This window comes from Melozone crissalis, unplaced genomic scaffold (assembly GCF_028551555.1).
Source record: "Melozone crissalis strain CALT ecotype California unplaced genomic scaffold, PUWL_Pcris_2 ptg000045l_1, whole genome shotgun sequence".
NCBI lineage: Eukaryota > Metazoa > Chordata > Aves > Passeriformes > Passerellidae > Melozone > Melozone crissalis.
This window is the reverse complement of record NW_026535823.1, coordinates 24,066,368-24,085,654: the sequence shown is the minus strand read 5'-3', so window position 1 is coordinate 24,085,654 and position 19,287 is coordinate 24,066,368. Positions and strand designations below refer to the sequence as shown.

The 19,287-nt window shown below is 38.5% G+C and overlaps 1 protein-coding gene across 4 annotated transcripts in view; it reads right to left on the bottom strand.

Moving 5' to 3' along the window:
* Nucleotides 1-19,287, bottom strand: part of MAST2 (microtubule associated serine/threonine kinase 2) — a 186,454-nt gene that overhangs the window by 124,332 nt on the left and 42,835 nt on the right. Inside the window, exon 1 of one of the 4 annotated variants that reach the window (XM_054285564.1) lies at nt 13,522-14,021. The exons of the other annotated variants lie outside the window; for them this stretch is intronic. Coding sequence (XP_054141539.1) covers nt 13,522-13,560 — 39 coding nt within the window. The 5' untranslated portion in view covers nt 13,561-14,021. Of the gene's footprint in view, nt 1-13,521; nt 14,022-19,287 lie in introns of those variants that run through there. 4 annotated transcript variants of the gene reach the window in all.

The following is a 19,287-nucleotide window of genomic DNA, read 5'->3' as shown; positions in this document are numbered from 1 at the left end:
ATTTGGTACTCATATTTTTACTTTAAGATTTTCATGAGCTGATCTCCATGTTATGATTTTTTATTTCTGCAAGACGACTCATGCAGCTATTACATGAGTTCTTTAAGGAATTATGATTCACATTCTGATATCTCTTACACTATTTAACATGTGTCAAAATAAATAGTAGAAAAATCCTTTTTAATGCAAAAGAATATCTGCATGGATATTGCACAAATCTTTATCAACTGGAATACTATTTGAAGATTTCCATTCCAAAGCAATTACCACTCCTGCAGAAGAAAGCAGCTGATGAAACAGGGGGCAGAAAAGATCAGTACTTAATCCATTATCACATCCCAGTAATGCTAATCTAGGTGTAAGATTAATTTGGACTTCAAACATATTAAAGCAGCAAAATAAGATTTGCTTCCAGGAATGTTCAAAAGACAGTATATCCATATGATTAGATTCAACGTTTACTGCAACCTTTCGTCCATAATAGGAATTTGAAACCAACTCGGAGGTTTAGTAAAAGATAATAGAAACAGATGATGTATGGAACCACTTACAGGACCCAAACATGGATTTTAATATGGGAAACAAAATTTAATGAGATCGTCTTCTGTGACAGAGCAATTAAAACACAAGAAGCACATTTCCAGAGCAATCCTTTCAGCATTTCTCTCATGGAAACTTACTCAATTATTTGGATGTAGCATTTTGTTGGTTTCTACCTATGAGGTTTCTATTCTTTTTAATTCTGTGTTTTTCCCTAACAACTTGACAGTTACTTGATAAATCAATTTTTAAAACATTTGGTTTAGCCTGCCTGACCTTAGAAGTTGGTGTATTATTTCTAAAGTAATTTTTTCCAAACAGAAAAATTCAATAACCTACCAGTTTACCTCACAGCAGCAATGGTGAATAACCTCTAAGCATCTTAAAACTGTGAAATCTATAGTTTCTACTTTTTCATTTTTGTTTCCGTGACTTTGATTTCTGTTAAATTTACAAAGGCAAACAACTCTTAGCAGGTTGACAGGTATCTCTTTTTACTTGGGATTTCAACTGCTCAGTTTACCTGTCACTGACTCAAGAACCCATTTCACTGTAACAAGAATTAACATTGTGCATAAAGATTCACATGGGAAGGCACTGAAAGGCTCTGGACCTTCTGGGTTCTTACCATTCCCCCAGCCTGGTATTTGGATTTCATCTTCCTGCCTCCCTAATTTCCTGCTAACCTCACAAAGTTCTCACTCAGCCAAAACACAAGCTCAAATATAGACTTGTCTTTTACTAACAGCTCCGTGTCCCCCCTGTGCTGGGGACCCCAGAGCTGGACACAGAGCTCCAGGTGGGTCTCACCAGACACAGCAGAGGGGAAGAATTCCCTCCCTCCCAGCTGCCCACAGTGCTTTGGATGCAGTCCAGGACATATTTGGCATCATGGGCTGGGAGTGCCCATGGCTGGGACATGTCCAGCCTCTCCCCACAGCACTCCCAGCTCCTTCTGGGCAGGGCTGCTCTCCAGCTGTTATGTCCCTGCCTGGACCTGTGGCTGGGATTGCCCCAACACATGTGCAGGACCTTGCACTTGGCCCTGGTGACCTCCAGGAGGTTCTCACAGGCCATTTCTGACACGTGTCCAGGTCCCTCTGGATGGCATCGCTTCCCCTCAGCGCGTCACCCACTCCACTCAGCGTGGTGACACCAGAAAATGTGCTGAGGGTGCCCAAATCCAACATCACCAACAAAGCTGTTAAACAGGCTCAGCCCCAACTGAGCAAACTCCTCACCTCCGGTCTCCACTTGGACATCAAGCATTGACCACAACTCTGAGTGCAACTTCTATTTCAACTTTCATTTTTTCTCACGTTACCTCATTTTTAATTAAAAAATTTTTCCTCTGAATTTTATTTAATATTTTAACCTTTGAAAACTAATATCCTGCTCAAATACTATGAATGTTTATCTCTACCTTATTGCTCTCTCTCTCTCTCTTATTGCATTTTATGATCTTTACAGCTACTTTGACTCCTTTGGCTACATTTTTAAGCATAAATCTTCAAAATGGCCTTAGTTTGGAAAAATCTTTGTCCAAGCAATTAAGTACATTTTTTTATTACAACTACTACTTCAAATATATTTACAAATTTTTTTTGTCTTCATAATCAGTTTTCGTTTTCAGTTTCATTATGGTTTTCTTGCTGCTATGGAGCAGTTTAGAGCTACACAAATAACAAATGGTAGATTCAGAGGGGAAAAAAAGAGGGCTGATTATTGAACAGTAAAGTGAGTGTTATTTCAAACAGATAAAAAAATAGATACCTTGTCCAAATACATCTCATTGCATGGTTGAAAGACTGAGAGCAGAAACAAGATTTTAAGAGAGCCATGTTAGGTAAAAGCCTATAATATTGCTCAAGCTGTTCCAAAATACAGTGCTTAAAACCAATTTCTAGCCATAACAACTATCAATCATGATCTGTTACACTAATAATAGGATAGTATTCTAGTTTTGCTTTTTTAAAATTGGCACACACCCAAGATGAAAACTGGCAAAGAGGTTTTTCTCCCCTGCCTTTGTGTAGCATAATATACTCCCTAAACCTGCTTGTTACACAAATATTAAAGAGGAATTCCCTTTGCTTTGTGTTCTATCAGAACTAACTCAGTATCCCAAACTGAGTGCTTGCAGCTTTCACACATATTTGGCTCACCCATCCTTCCCCGGCCTAACCACAACCTGTTCCACACAACACCAATGTAAATTTATGCCTTTCATTGGCTCCTGAAAACAAACAGCATTTGTTAATTTCTTTTTTTATAAAGTTAACAAAAGCCAAATCAACCATTCTCATAAGAACCTTCAGCAAAGACCCAAAAACCCAGCCCAGGTACAAAGGTGGCCTCTTTTTATTTCTACAGCTAAGTATCTTGCTGGCTTGATTTTTTGGGTTTTATTTTGGTTCTTTTCCAAGAGAGCAGGGGGCTCTCGAAATACCAACAGGAATCATTTTAATGCTTTCTGAAATCTGCCTTCTAGGAGTTTAGAAGCACTAATTCTTCACCAGGAGTATTTGGGGAGAAACCAAGGTTGCCAGCTGGGGAAAAAAAAAAGGCAACTATTCCATTTCAAACATCCCCTCTGCTCTAATGTGGTCAGGTTTCATTTGCACAATGCACCCTGCTGACGTTAATTTAGCAGCCCTCTAATCAAGCTCACTTCCTGAAAGAAAAGCAGAGAATATTGAAATGAAGGTTGTTAAACTCCAAAGTTCTCAGAAAACAGAAGGAACTCAACTATAAAAGCCCCTTTTGAGTCCCATTATAGAATATGCACAGTTCTGTCTGACTTCACCTGTGGAACAACTGGGATCTGGCAGAAGGATCTGCACTGTGGCATAAATGAGGAATAATGAGGGGAGGCAAAGCCCTCTTGTGACAAGGCTTCAATTTGCCTACAATGGAGAATTGTTTTAAGTCCAAAACCAAAAATGAATAGTTGTTTCTTGAAAAACTCACTTTCACCTGATATCAGTCATGAGCACATAAGGAGACCCAAGACACCAACACAGGTGTGCTTTGTTTTGAGTGTCAGGGTCTATGTCAAGGGTGTTTAAAGCCATCTCACTACAGGATAAACTAGGTCACCTGAGGATTAAGGGGTAAATGAATGAAAGCCATACACCAGTCCCTCAAACAGTAAGATAATACAGCTCTTTCTGGTTGAAAGGTGAAGTTAGTAAAACCCTTTGGTAGCATTATATTGTCTGCCAAAAAACACAAACAGTAATCACTTCATCCAGTAATTCTCCTATTAAAGACCAAGAGAAGTACTGCCTCCCAGAAAGAACTCACATGCCACAGTGACCAGCCTGACCTTCTGTGAAGTCACTGCAGCTTTAACTCAAATGCTTTTTTACGTGATATTTTGTTTAAACAGAGAAAAAATATCTTTATCTAGTGGTACACAAATGCTACACAAGGATGAAGTTATTTCTGCAAGTAATACAAGGCAAGATCTACCCCAAACCCCTCTCATTCCACTGCCTTCAATTCTATGCAAGTTATGCAAGGGATTACTTTCAAGAAATTGTTCTTTTCAAGGAGTGTGAGTTAAGTACATGGAAAATTGGCAATTCCCAGCAGCAGCATGTAAGCACCTCTACCCCCTCTCCCCCATTTAGATATGTAACTGGATTTTTCACCTGGCTACACTCCCTCCCCACCACTATCAAAGAGAAGGGACTCTGTTAGAGCACCATTTTTAGGTAACAGGTTTCCCCAAGATTGCTGCAATCCATACAGCCAGGCAAGGTACAGGCTATTTCTCTTGATTCATGGTAAATCAATATTATGTTCCCAGCACCACACAACTAAATTACACCTATTGCATCTGCTGCTGAAAGCTGTATGTAAGGGCATGGTTTTTCTTTAGTATTTCATTTTTATCAGTCCCAATGGTACTACACTGGATTCTATGTTGTATTATGCCTTAACAAAAATGATTTTACTACATCACTCCATCATCTGTCTAAACTTAATCAAGCACAACATTGCTTTCTGAAGGTCTCCAGCAGTCTCATGTCCCTGAGGGGCTTTCTTCATGGTAGCCACTTTGGAAGAAAAATATCAGCTTGGCACTGTCAAACTTTTAAAATTTACAAGCAGGCAGTCACTATACAGCAAAACTATCCCAGATTATAAAATTGTTTTTAAAAAACTTCAATGTTTGCCCATTTCAGTACAAGAAGTTTTGGGTGCTATTTCATAAATAAATGTTTTGAGACAAAGTGCAACAGAACTGCCAGGTTTAAACTTGGTCCACAGAGTTTTAAGGAAGGGCCTACCAAAACAGCCAACAAGCCCAGAACAGGAAGCTGCCTGACATTCACATTTGAAAGAGGAAAAGATAAAAGCTAGGAAAACAAACAGTAAATGGCTGGGGACTATTAGAGAGAATAAACTGTCAGCCCACAGCCTTTGCAATCTGAAATCAATCTCAAATGTAAAATCACTCATGTCCCTGTTTAAGTCACCTCCAATCTTTTTCTTGCCCATAGCTCACCACAATCCATTCTTCTTTCCTCTTTCAGCCTTTAAATTTATCCCCATTGTTTAGGTTTTTTAAGATCCTAATTGCCTCCCAACAGGCACCTCACAATTAGCTCCCCCGGGGGATCTCTCTATCAGTCAGCACACATTCTTCCACCTTAGCCAAACTGTTCACTGTAATTATGAAAAATAAGGCAAAAAAACAATGCACATTTTTAAAAGGAGATCACTACATACACCTAAGGGGAAAAAAACAGTGTAATACTGGAAGCACTCAGAAACACTCTCAGGGCCACAGATCTGCTGGGAAGTGATGGCCATGGGCTTGGCTTGCTCCATTTCAGACCATGGAGTCATCCCCAGCAGAACAAGCCACAGCTCATGGACCAGTGGAGCAGAAAGGGCCTTTTTCACAGAATACACCAACCTACCCCAGTGACATCTGATAGCATTTCTTTTTTTTGGCTGGCAGTACAAGTGACATTTATTAGCCTATGCTGATGTAAAACAAGTGATAAATGTCAGAGGCAATTAATATTTTCATCTTTTGAGGAAAGTAATTTAAAAGTAATTATATCAGGTTACAGTTGTTTAAGCTGTGCCATACAATAGGTAATATTTATATTCATCCTCATTCCAAACATGATTTTATCACACTAATACCCAAGAGCATTTTGAAAAAGAAACCTTTGGCTACAAAAGCATCTGTTGTGCTTCAACAATTTGATTTGAAGGGAGCATTGCTATTAGCAAAATGAGTCATTTATAGATTTGACCAGGTAAAAACAAAGCTGAACCACTTTCCATGCAGAGAATGTATTCACAGATGATGTGCTGATAACTTCAAAGTCCAGATTTCAAAGATCTCTATGTATACCTCATCTCTAAAAAGGAACAATACAAAACCATAAATGCCATTATCTATTTAAGAAATTCATTCAAAAGGCAGCAATGACATCTATCAGGAAGCATTCTGCATAGAAAGTGGAAGAGTTAAACCCTCAATTCACTATATTATGACATGCCTGCAGTGCAGCACTTCACCCAAAGCCCCACAGCAGAAAACACATGGGGATGCATGGAAAAATGGCCCTGATTACCTCCACACATATCAATAAAATTGATATTGGACAACAGTTATGGACAGAAAGGCTGAATGTTAGAATAAAGGCTATCAAAATCTGAAACAACTTAATACTTTTTACTGGATCTCATTCTTGATCCTTGAAACAAAAGAAACTTCAAGGTTTAATCACACAGAAGCATTTATGTAAAATGTCATGTATTATATATTTCTACTACAGTATACAATAATTGAATTCAAGCTGAAATTAGCTTTCTAACATGGAATAGAATTTCACACTGTGAATCACAAAACTAGAAAGTGTGATTCATAGCAAATCTTTAAATAGAGATGATGATTCCAAAGCTCATAAGCCAAGTTTAAGGAACTCTGCTGCATTATTTACAGTACAAACCCAATGTTTTCACAAGATATGAGTAAAGTGAAAATTCATACTTCTGAAGCATACCTGCTCACATTAAACCTAGTCTAGCAAATAATTTTCATGCCACTTGAATTTACTGTAGTTTTAGGTGGCTTTTATTTTGTTTAGCAATTCTTTTGAATGTCACAGATAGCCAGGCCAGAAGTCACATAACTAAGAAAAACCTTTAACAACTAGAAACAGGAAGATTCAGTGAGCAAAATTTAATAAATATTAAGTCCATCTCCACCAAAGCCAACTCCATGTCTTCAGCTACTGAAGGATTATGTAAACTTCAAACATTTTGTGAAAAAGAAAGAGAAAAAGCTGCTAAACTATAGTCACAGATTAGAAAATTCAGAATACATCCACACAACTGAAAACAAACTACAAGGAATACCTGACCCACTCTGGATGCCAAGAGTAAAACAGTTGCATTTGCACACTGCTCTGGTGGGCAAAACCACTCTGCTATTCATGTAGCTGCTGAGTAACTAATCCAGCTTCTTGCCTCTCACTGTTGTGCTAAGAATGCACATCAAAAAGTCCAGGGTATTCAATTCTTTAAAAAAAATCTTAAGGTTTAATATCAGCTCCTTCAGAGAATAACACTGAAACACTTTGGAGTCCACAATTTACTTCACATTTTTAATAGTAGCTTCTAGAAATTCAAGAATCACCAACCCTGAAAAGCCTATCCTGTCTTGATCTCAGAAATTATAAAATCCCATACCTTCTACAGGTCAGCTAAATACTAATGGCTTGGGTAAAGCAATTTAATACAAAATAAAAGAAGACCAACTGATAAATCACATGGGAAATACTGCCACATATTTACAACTGACTTTAAATATCACTTGACACTTCAGAGATCCTTTTCTAGGTGTTATTAAATACCATTACTCCTAAAATATCTTCTGTAATTTATGTGACTACTACCCACAATTTACAAATATTTAGAATGCAAAGATAACTAATATTTACCTGTTGAAAACACAAAAGCACTGCCTACTCCCAATGAATAGTGATAGTTTATCAAAATTAGATTTTTTCACTTGGCACATTTTAATTAGGTTTCCTTTTACCAAAAAAAAAAAAAAAAAAAAAAAAAAAAAAACCAAAAAAAAAACCCACACCACACAGAAAACCACTCCATACCATCTTTCAATGTCTTTGAGAAACTGAAGAGGCAACCATAACCAGCAGAACTGACAGCAGGAAAATAAAATGTGCTCTAACCAATTTCAACTTCCAGGCTGATGACATAAGCCTAGAAGCAAAATACACAGTGCCTCACTGCAGGACATTTCTTCTCATTAAAGAGGTAAGTGGGTCTGTGTAAGCAGTGAAGACTATTAAAGATAAGCAGATTAAACACCAGTCTTGCAGCATGGCAGCATTATGTTGTGTTGCTAGGCTGGAGAGCTGGTTTCCCTTTAAGATTAAGCAAGTACAAAATGCAGCGATGTTAACACCAGTGGAACATTCCAAGTGGCTGATGGTGAGGAGGAGAAACTCCCACTCCCTGCACAGCCACCCCTGCCACCAGCAGCAAACACCACTCATGGCAACAAGCAAGTCCAGCTGACATGCTCAAGCCAATGAAATGTGTGAAACAGGTACTGCTGTTTATTTTTGGGAAGAATTCCTCTATCCAGCTTTTCCTTGCGCTCAGGTTCACACACATACATCCATTCTTTCATGCAGTCACCTGCTAACAAAACCTTTCTTCCTGAAGTAGTAGAATATTAATTACCAGTATTTTTATCTTTCCTCACAGCCTGAAAATAAATAGTTTCATGAAGCTATACAAGCATTCACAATGTCCTTACTGACAAACTGAAAGCACTTATTTAAGCATTAACTACAGCAAATTATCAAGCCAATTTAACAGTACCCTGAAGACAGCAGCTAAATGCCATCTTTTCTGCCTGAGCAAACCATTTAAACTTTTCTCCTTGTCCATGTTTCAAGGACTTTTTATTCTGACAAGGTTTCACATTTTTGCCTTGGTACATTTTCTAGTGTCCTCAAAGTGAATGCCAGAAGCTCGTCGCCCACCAAATTTGGTTCCCTTCCCTACCCCACTGCCAAGTGGACCACAAGCACCAATCCTGAGAAATCAAACCAGTGGGAAAGCTCACATGCCCAAAGACATCACCAAAAACCCACAAGGCTTCACACCTGTCTGAGCATGATTTCTCAGTGCTACAATGATATACACCACACAGATTTCACAACAATCCATTTTCCCATGGTGTGACACACAGCATCCCAGCACCAGATTACAACAGACTCATACAATGAAACTTCACAGCATTTTTCCACTGGCTTTAGTCAAAACCAGTTGCTTATGACTGATCTAGTCAATGAATTCTAGCAGCCATTCCTCTGCAGTCAGAGCTCCCCAGCTCTCCTCCTCAGCAGAAGACAGAGCACGTTGCCCAGACAGGCTGGACGCCCTCAGCCTCTGCACAAGAGCAAGGTCATTTCCCTTCTCCACACAGGTAACACCAACGCACATCCCACTCCTCCTGTCAGCTGCCAATTTTCACAGATGCTAAACAACTCAGACTGTCTTCTTAATTAATTTCAGGTGTTGGAAATTTACCAAGGGAACAGGAACCAAGCCTAAACATAAATCTTGCTTCTTTCGGAAGCCAACCTGAAAAAACTATTTTTCTTTAACTAGTACTTTTAAAAAGAAAACTGGCATGCACTTTCTGGTATGCTGAGTTTAAAATTTCAGTATCTGAATAAATCATTTTTATTTTTCTTCTCATGTTATCACCTCTTCCTCAGATGTCAGTGTATGTGGTGACTGCCTACATCATCACTGCCGGAAGCTCTTCAGCAGATATCTGACCTGTGGGCTCAGTTATGTTCCTGGTAAATCTGTGAGCAGTAGAAAATAAGTCTTGTTAATATATTTCCCATGGCAGGCTGCCCTGTAGCACACAGTTCCAAAAACTCAAATTCAAGAGACTGGTAACATCTGAAGATCATTACATGTGTATGTATGCATCTATCTTCATGGTAAACTTACAAAGGTAACTTTCAGTTTAAAATGTAGATATTAATTATTTAGTTAATGTGTATTTCAAAAGATTTTTAACAGCAGAACAGAAAAATCAAATTTTGAGTCCCATTTAGCGTCTCCCTTCACTGTGAACAACTTACAGGCTTTTAGTGAGCAATTTCTACTTTAATTTTTTTTATAAAAATACAGTAAAAAGCAACATTCTTACTAACACTGTTTTTATCAGATCTTGTAATGAGCTTTGTAGCCAGCAAAAAATGTCTTCAATAATTCTAAAAGACACTCTTCAGGAGACAAAACTGAAGAGCTAGTCAAGTTTCAGGGTCTCTAAATTATGGCCAAAGGTGTGTCAGAGAAGGCTTAGACTGTACAGTGCAGTCAGCCTCCTATTGTTAAATATATTGAAGTTTAGAGATTCCACTGATTTTCTGATTCCCTTTCCCTATAAAACAAAACAAAAAAAGTGCTCAGTCCTTAGAGTAAAATAAATCAGCTCAAGAAAAAGTCCACCAAATACTCAGATTATACTCTCTATGCCCTATTTCTCCCCTGCCCCCAGGAGGAAAATGTTAGATTTATCTCTAAAACTAATGAATTTTTCTTCTGGTGGGCTAGGAGGCATGGGGTTTTTGGTATATTATATTTTAGCCAAACATGCTGTGCAGTAGAAACACTAGCCAAGATAAGCACATTCAAGCACAGAAGTGGTCCCACAAAGTAAATTACCTAGTTGAAGTTAGCCCAAGTTTCAGCAGAAAATGAAAGGGAGATACCACACTCTAAGGAAATATGGATGCAGGGAACTGTGGTGATAATGTCCAGCCACATGTGAATACGGCTTACATAGCACAAATGCAGAATATAAACTGCGTGCAAGTGTCTGAAATTTGGAATATCACACTCTCCATTACTTTTCTTACTTGCATTCACTCATCAGGATTTTGGGGGTAGAATCTCCAATTTCTTGCATGTGTGAGAAGAGTAAAAGCACACATGCACCAGCTCCTGCAATGCAAAAGAAACCAAAGACCCCACTATTTTCTAGTGCAAGATGATCAAAATACCAGTTCATCTTCACAGGGACTCACTGGGTACTACTGCTATGATATGCATTAAAATACCAGCTACAACAAATGTACAGGGAGCAATAACAAACCCAGGTAGCCTCCTAACATGTGTGGCTACATCACAATGTATTTTATGTATCACCAAACAAATCAGAAATCCAAATACACATCTCTGTACAGAGCAGCAGAAACAGCTCCACCACTTAGCACCTGTTCCTAGGCAGTAATTCATGTCAAAAGTCCAAGTTCATTACCTAAAATGAAAGTCTAGAAATTAAAGGAATATTCCATTATTAGAAGCTCTTTCTCAGCCTTTTCTCAATACTACTGCAGAGCTACATCACACTGTGAGCATGCTATATGTGTGTGTATTATAAACATATACAGTTACATGTACACAGAAATCTGATTTGCCTCCCCTTAAATTTCCTGGACCTGAAATTTCCACAAATTCCACCACTACAAATTTGTAGACCAAATTTGTGGCACCAAACAGGATGCAACAAAAGCAGAACTGAACAAATGAAGAAAGTGATATAGAAGGGCCACATGCCACTATATTGATTTTGCATGTATATATATATTTATAACATTCCTGCTCCTTTAGGTTATCTGTTCCCTCTAGTCCACATCTAGTTCCTGCAGGGATCAGGGCTGAGAGAGCTCCCCAAGAAGACAAATTTATCACAGTGTTGGCATCACAAGCATTTCAGGTGATGGAGGTAAAAGGGAGCACAGGGCAAACATATGTGTGCATTCGGAAAGTGCCATGTAGGGAAACATAAAGGAAACAAGATTTTCACAGTGCACTTGATTGAGTACCAGAACAGGTGCCAAAAAAAGGCTACAAAATCTCCAAAACCAGCCTGGGCAAGTCCTTCAGCAGCCTGATCTAACTTTGGAATGAGCATTGCTTTGAGAGGAGAGGTTGGATTAGAAAACCTAATTTGGGCTGTGATGTTCATTTTAAAAGCCATCAACATCCAGCTTGAACTAAGAAACTGATTTTTTTTATCAGTGGCCTTTCAAACTAGTATCACACAGCATTCCAAGGGAAGTAATTAAACATATTGCCTTGGCAGTGTCCCAACAGCTCTTTAATTTTTCCTGATTTTTGAAGTTGAAATTGACTATAAAATGGTCACTTTTCCAAGCCACAATTTCTTCCAAAAATTAATTCTACTCCAAAATACAGAGGGGGGGAAAAATCATCCAGCATTAACTTCCTTTTGGACATCTGCCTTATTTCCTGATGTAGATATTGATTACACCTATATATATATATATATATATATATATATATATATATGCATTTACACATACCTACCCAACTGTGGACAGACACAACACCACATCTAGACAGTAAATACTGAAGGCCACCAAAATGAGGGAATTTCACCATGCTACACAGTCAAATCAGGGAAATGCATTCTCATCCCCAGCAGTGTCTTCTGCTGACACTGGTGGACATTTGGGCTCCTCCACCCTCCCTTCCTTTTCCAATACTCCCCTAAAGAATTACCATGAGAACCACTCCCTGGCATGTCAAACAGATAAAACATCCACGAGAAATGCTAGGTTCAGAAAAGCATTAAATGGCTTGAAAAAAAATTTGATTACCTGTGGACAGAAACAATCTTCTTGCTTATGAAACTGTGATTAATTAGATACATTGAAAATAAATATCAATTTATCCAAAAATTCACCCCCAAATAATCTTACTTATTCCTGTATACTCAGTTATACAGAAAGTAAATACAGCTAATTTTATGATGAGGAAATGCACTATCCTAATACACTGTCACCAAGGTACATGCAGCACACTGTGTCAAGCTATTTCAGTAATACTAATAAGCAATAAATAAATAAATAAATGGAAAGGTGAGATGTAGAACATATTCACATAAGGCAGCAATTACTTTGTAATTGCCTTAAAGCATCAGCAAGGCATGAATAGCAATATGTTAAACTATTAAATTTATTTTCCTCAAAGGAAGTTAAACAATGGGACAGACATGGTTAATTTAATAGGCAACGTTCATGGTCTATAAACAATTACTTATGCTAGCAAGTATGTAATAGGCTATATACCATCCTATTACAATGAAAAAAGGGGTGGAGGGGAAGAATATGTTGCTCTCAAGCACAAATGTATTCCCTGTCCATCTTGCACAAGATTTTGGAGCTCACTCACTTCCAGCAGTTTTGTTCCATAAGCATCAGTTCAGTTATCACACACCACTGACACTGGCACAGACTACTGCTTGTCAGACCAGTGCAACTCAGTCCAGCTTCCACAGCACCAACACAAAATAAAACTTCACTAGGATGTTTGGGGTCAAAACAAATTTAAGTATTTATTGCAACAATGATAGTTGTTGAAAGTAAAATATAAATCCTATTTGCATTGTTGAACGGCATTCTGGTTTTGGATTACTGTGCATTTGAAGCAGTAAAGAAGCATATGTCAAAAATAAATGAGAATATTCAATCTGCTTTGACATTTAATTTTTAATTAATGCTCAAGTAAAATGGCTACTCTAAGGCAAATCTGACAAGTCATGTAACAGATTTTTTTATGTACCTGTAAAAGTGAAGTCCCAAAAATAAGGCAAGCCTCATAGTTTATACTTCACTTCTTACCATAGGAATGGTAACAAAACTATTGGGTATAATCCAAGACATTAAAATATTATTTTATTACTGTATACAAAATCCTGCTTTTAATTTATAAAATATACACTAGGTAAAAACAGAAAAACTCAAATTCTAGTATCATTGTTATGTTCTCAGTCAACCTGATTCACACCAAACAACTGTCAGCATTTTTATGAGACTGTCACATTACAAGCAGAAGAATAAATAAGACTGAAGTTACACTTACCTGCAGCCCTCTTCTTCGAAGAATACTTGAATCATCCATATTTCCACTGCTGATCACTAAAGCTCACTTCCTTCTCACTAGCTTTGCTCTCTAACTGTTACAGAAGTCCATTATTTTCAAACTTTTCTCCCCCTCCCACTCGCCCTCCGTCCACTTGCTAAAAATAGGACATGGTCTTTCACTTGCCTGTCAGGAAGAGCTGCAGCCCAGCCTCTGACTATCTCTATGTAATTTTGTCTGCCTCTTTGTGGCAGATTTAGCAGGTCACATTTGAAAAAATCTCTTTGACTTTCCTAAATCTTTTCAAGGTTGGATGTCTCACTCCCCTCATACACACAACTGTCTATAAATATATAATAATAATAATAATCCACAACTCCACGTAGGGCCAAAGAGTGGAATTTAATTCAGATCCCATACACATGCATTTTTGCTTTATTTCAATTTACTCGAGCTGTTATAAGGGATCAGTAAGCTAAAACAGCTGCCTTCATTTACTGTGCATAATAAGCTCACAAAATCCAGGTCACATTTCCTTTAAAAAACACACAGTCACGCTAACTAAAAAAGCAATACTGTGGGCACACAGGACGATACACTGGCACCAAAAAAATACAGAAAAATCTCGCTATGAAAACCATGGAAATTTTATTTTTCCCAATTCTGAAAAATTCCTTTACTCCTTTGCAAGACAAAGCAACTGTGAGATTCTTCAGATACTGTCACACATTCTTTTGTTTCTGCTATCTCTGAGCTATGCTGGGCTCCTCCATGCAGCAGGCACGGCACATTCTTCAGCTCATTGCTGAGATCCTGCGACTCTCATGTGCTGCAGGGTCTGCAACACATGTTGCAAGTCCTGAACATTTAAGAATTCATTCATCTATTCATCACTGACAGAGCTGTCTGAAGTAGCCCTTCCCTCATCGTCATCCATAGCAAAAAGGCAGGGGGGTAAAAAAAATGAAAAAGCACAGTTGAGCTGAGGCTTTTTCAGTCTGTCCTGCAGTTTCTGCTTTCCAGCTACCTTCACACACACAACTCCAGCAAGGTCAAAAAGGGCTTTGCCCCTTTAGGTCCATAATGCTAATGCCATTTTAAAACACAAGCACACAGCATGTGTGGAAAAATGAAACAACAATGATTCTAGCTATACCGAACACCATTTCAGTAAAACCAAAAATCTAGGTATGTTTATCCCAGTATCATTTAAATTTCTGAGCATGTCAAGAAGCCTTTGTCCTACACATGCTCTTTCTAGATTAAAAAGGAAAAAAGAAAGTATTGCAAATATAATGAACAACCTATTGCCGCAATGACCTTCAATGTTTTAGCAGAAAGCTAAAGCAACAGATTTCATCTCCTGATAGAAGCTTAGGAAGAGAGTCTATTTATAACTTCTGAATATAAACACTGTATTTAAAAAGAACCTAACTTCTGAAGGATTTCATGAGATACACACATCAAACTTCATCGAGAGCTGTGTTTTTGAGGGGATTTCAGGCAGACATCCTCAAGTGTGCCCAGCCCGGGCAGCGCCGCTGTCCCCGCAGCTCTGACAGCTGCGAGCCAAAAGGAGCCTCCGGCCGAGCACACGGGGCTGGCCGCGCTTACAGCAGCGGAGATTTACACGGAAATCTTCAGCTCATCTTCGTGCTGAGTGACCCAGTCACATGAGCTGAACACATCATTGTAAAGTCAGCTGAAAGCAGATACAACTCAATCCCATTCACCAGGCTTTTTCCTGATCCTCGGCGGAGCGAGTGTGGTCTTTTATTGAGAGCAGCTAATAAATCCTGCGGCTGCCGTGCCTGCCTCCATCCATCTGCCGATTTACACGAGCGAATGCCGAACGAGGGCTGCAGCGCCTTTGTGCGCTCCGGAGAGGGCAGAGCTCATTTGCATGGAGCCTACTGTACCATATAAAAACCTGCGCTAGTGAAAACAACTCCATGAGCCACTTCATTTTAAAGGAACAGCATCTGCTTTTGCAAATGGGGCTGGGGAACTGCGAGCCAGTCACAAAACTCTGCGGGAGAACTTGAGGATGTGCCACCGGGGGGAACAGCGACATAAAAATACAGAATAAGCTGTTTAAAAGCACACAGGAATGTAAAATGATCATAGGACTTCACTGGGATAATGTTCATGATGGATTTCAATATAATTTCTTGCATTTTGCCATGAAGTAAGCTTCCTCAGGAAAAAATACAAAACACTAACTTCAGTTACCAGACACTAGTGCCATACAAATTCTATTTTTACCTAAGAAAATCGCATAGAAACAAAACATTTTGGCATGCATGCTCACATACATTACATGCACTTTGCAGTTTATTTTAGTCTACAATAGATTTTAGAAATATTTCTATTAGACCATGAACTAACCAGATCACTGATCTTACCTCTTCTAAAGGCACCAGCATTAAACAACACATTCTGTGAGAGGAATCAAGGCATCTTAACAATCATGCAACACCATTCCCATTGTATTCTCCTCCTAAATCAACCACTAAATGAAAATGTTTCAGGCAGATAACAGTAGTATATAACCATAACTTATTTCCATAACATAACTGGAAGCATTCTTATTGGCACATATACATCTAATCCTTCCTGGATTATTTACCGTAATATTCAGACATTGCCAATTCTCAATATGTCTTCACAAGTGACTTGTAATTGATTGAGCCTGGCATGAGTCTTGAAATACCATGAGAATCATCTGTTCTCTTCCAAATTTCAAGCTTTCTTGGGAAGGATGCTTTCAAATTGGCTGCCTGCCACACTTACCCAGTTTCTGGGGTAGAGAAGCCAATTGGGGCTGCTGGAAAAAAAAACAGGCATGGCTTTTCCTCCAGCTTCCCTGTCCCCTTCCCTTCTTCAGTGCTTGCTTAAATGTCAGATCAAAAACCACAACCAAAAACATCACAAATGGAGCAACAACCTTTCTTACTCTCCTGTTTAACTGTTAAGACTCATCCACTCTTTTTTTCTTCATTCAGCAAAATCTACCACAGAAAATCAACAATGAAAGAAGATGGGAGAAAATACTTAGGATCAAACTGAAACAAGCGAAGGACAAATGGAATTTCAAAGCAACTCTCTGACATGGAATTTTTTTCTACTAAATCCTACCTTTAGAAATTTTAATTTACTCATCATTTCACCAAAATATTATGCCACCCTTAGACAGTGATTTTAACATCCTAAAAGGCCTGCAGGTAAGTCTCCAATTAGTGATGAGAAAGTATTGTATAAGACGTTCCATTAAAGGATATATTACTGAAGGACATTAAAGAAACTGAAGGACACAAAATGTAATTTTATCAATTATATAAAAAGTTAGTTCTAGAAGAAAGTTCCCAGTCTCCAGATGCAGGCAACACCAAGAAAGGATCTAACAAAAAACCTATTTATCAGGGTGAAAAAAAAATCAAAATAAGGAGGTCATGTAATACTTGAATCCTTTAAGAATGAGAGTACCTACCTTAATATCCAACTTCACTAAAAAAATTGGGAAGGGAGATTAAAAAAGGGACTTTAGGTTAACCAACAACTTTAGTAAGCTCCTCAGTTCTTCCTCTCTCCACCAAATTTACAAATCTGGAGAAAATTTGCTTTGCTCTTCAGCAATAGGGAAAGAGAAAGGGTAGTGTAGCATTGGGATTTCCTGGACATAATCCAACCAATTCCTGTTGGATTCATATTCAACCAATTCAGAGCTGCAGTGCTCTGAAAAAGCTCTGAGAAAGTTCTTAATTGAATGTTGATTTGAAGACATCAAGAAGTGGAAATAGCCATGAACTTCCAGTATGTTCCTACAAGGATTAGCCTGGTAAATAGGGAAGGGCAGTTTATCACTTGCCAGTACTGGGGTGAATTAAACCAGGCTAAGAGCAATTTCCAAAGAAACAAAAGGAGCTACTGCTTTACACAACAGTCACATTGGGCTATTTCTGGCTGTAAAAGGCTGGAGGGGAAAAGAATCACAAGCATGGGCAGAAGTGTTTGGACAAATGCATTGAAGAATCTGCCAAGAACTCTTAAAAGAGGGAAACACACTGAAGTTGACCCAGAGTCACAAACAGCTGCGAGTGTTCTGGGAAGAGACTCTGCCTTAGACACCTGCAATCAGAGATAAGCTACTGGCCTCAGCCAGTGCAACCATTCTGTGGCTTTGTTTAAGAAGCCCAAAGGCAGTTCTTGCCCAAGACAGGAGTGTCCTGCATCCCAAAAGGCATCCAAACTCCAAAAAGGAACGAGGTGTAACAGCATTTGTAAACTAAAATGTAATTCTAAAAATAGTGTCTACCTATGACAGTTCAAGGAAGCTCTGAACAGACCAAGAGAACTTACACATCATGAATTAGTGGTATTGTCTCTAGATACAATATTGATGACATCACCATGGAAAATCATGTCTGTGGCCTATATTTTGAAATTAATATTGATAAAGTGAATGATCCAAAATAAAATGTTTCCAGGGTAGAAAAACATCAGTGTTAAAAGACTTCAAGAACTTAATCTCCTTTAATTATCCCAGGAAAAGCCACATGTATGACAAGACATTGAAGAATATTAAGAGGACCTAGAATTTTACTTTTTACACAGTAGACAGCAAACAACCCTACTTCTCAGAGGTCTCTAGGAGGGGTCTGTACTTGGATTCTGGTCAGCATTTTATGTCTTTTGATAAGAAGAAATCTCTTCTCATTCATGCTGATTCAGACCCCATTCCACTGCCTGCTACCAAAACCTATCACTTCTCTGTCTTGTGGAAGAAAAAAATCTGAGAGGTCAGGAACATTTGCAAGGTGAAAATGACACGAGTTTTCCATCTATTAACTCCAGTATCATCAAAACAACAAGTCTTTCAGCTCTTCTGCAGCCCACAGGTTTTCAAATAGCATCAGTGGAAGATGACCAAGGACAAACCAATTTCACAGTCAGAAAAGCAATGACCACAGGAAGTCACTTAGAAGTTGTGCAATTGCTCCTGTGTACAATACATTTTACTGAAACATAATTGAGAATTCCTGAATAAGCTATTACCCTATTACTCACATTTTCTGCTCACCAAAGCAACTGCAAAGGGGAATAAATAAGAATGGAGTCTGTATCTACTATATCAGAGTGCATTTACATATGCACAAAGACATATCTGTGTAGAATCACGTGGCTCATCTCTGAGCTGTGTTCAGTTTGCATATTGTACTTTCCATGCTGAATATAAACTACCTATCTGAAATTGTAATTGATATTTGCAGTGAATTTCAGGTATCACTCCACATCCGTGAAAAAACTACAAATTAAAATAAGGCAAATAATTCTGCTACGACTTCCTAGTCATTTCAGGTTCTTGGCACTGCATCCTGACATCTTTTGTGGTTTATACCGTTGCATCAGAATTGAAACCTTCCATTACCAAAAAAGCAAAACCAGTAAAGGTCATCTTGGCAATCAAATCATCATATTGTGGATCAAAAATGTCTGTGCTGTCTAGAATAGCTTAAGTAAATACAATAGCTGCACTCCTTAAATTCATAACTCCAGAGAATTTGGAGGTCCTTCCAGAGGTCCAAGTCCACTTTTACTGACCACTTAGAAACTTTTGATATTTCATAATAACTACAAAAACACCAGAAAGTCTCTCACACAACCAGGGCCCCATCACTGGAGATGGGGTGTGAAGGACAGCAGCACTGCACAAAAGGATGATCTTGTGATGATCACCAATTCACATTTTGCCACAAGAAGAGTGCT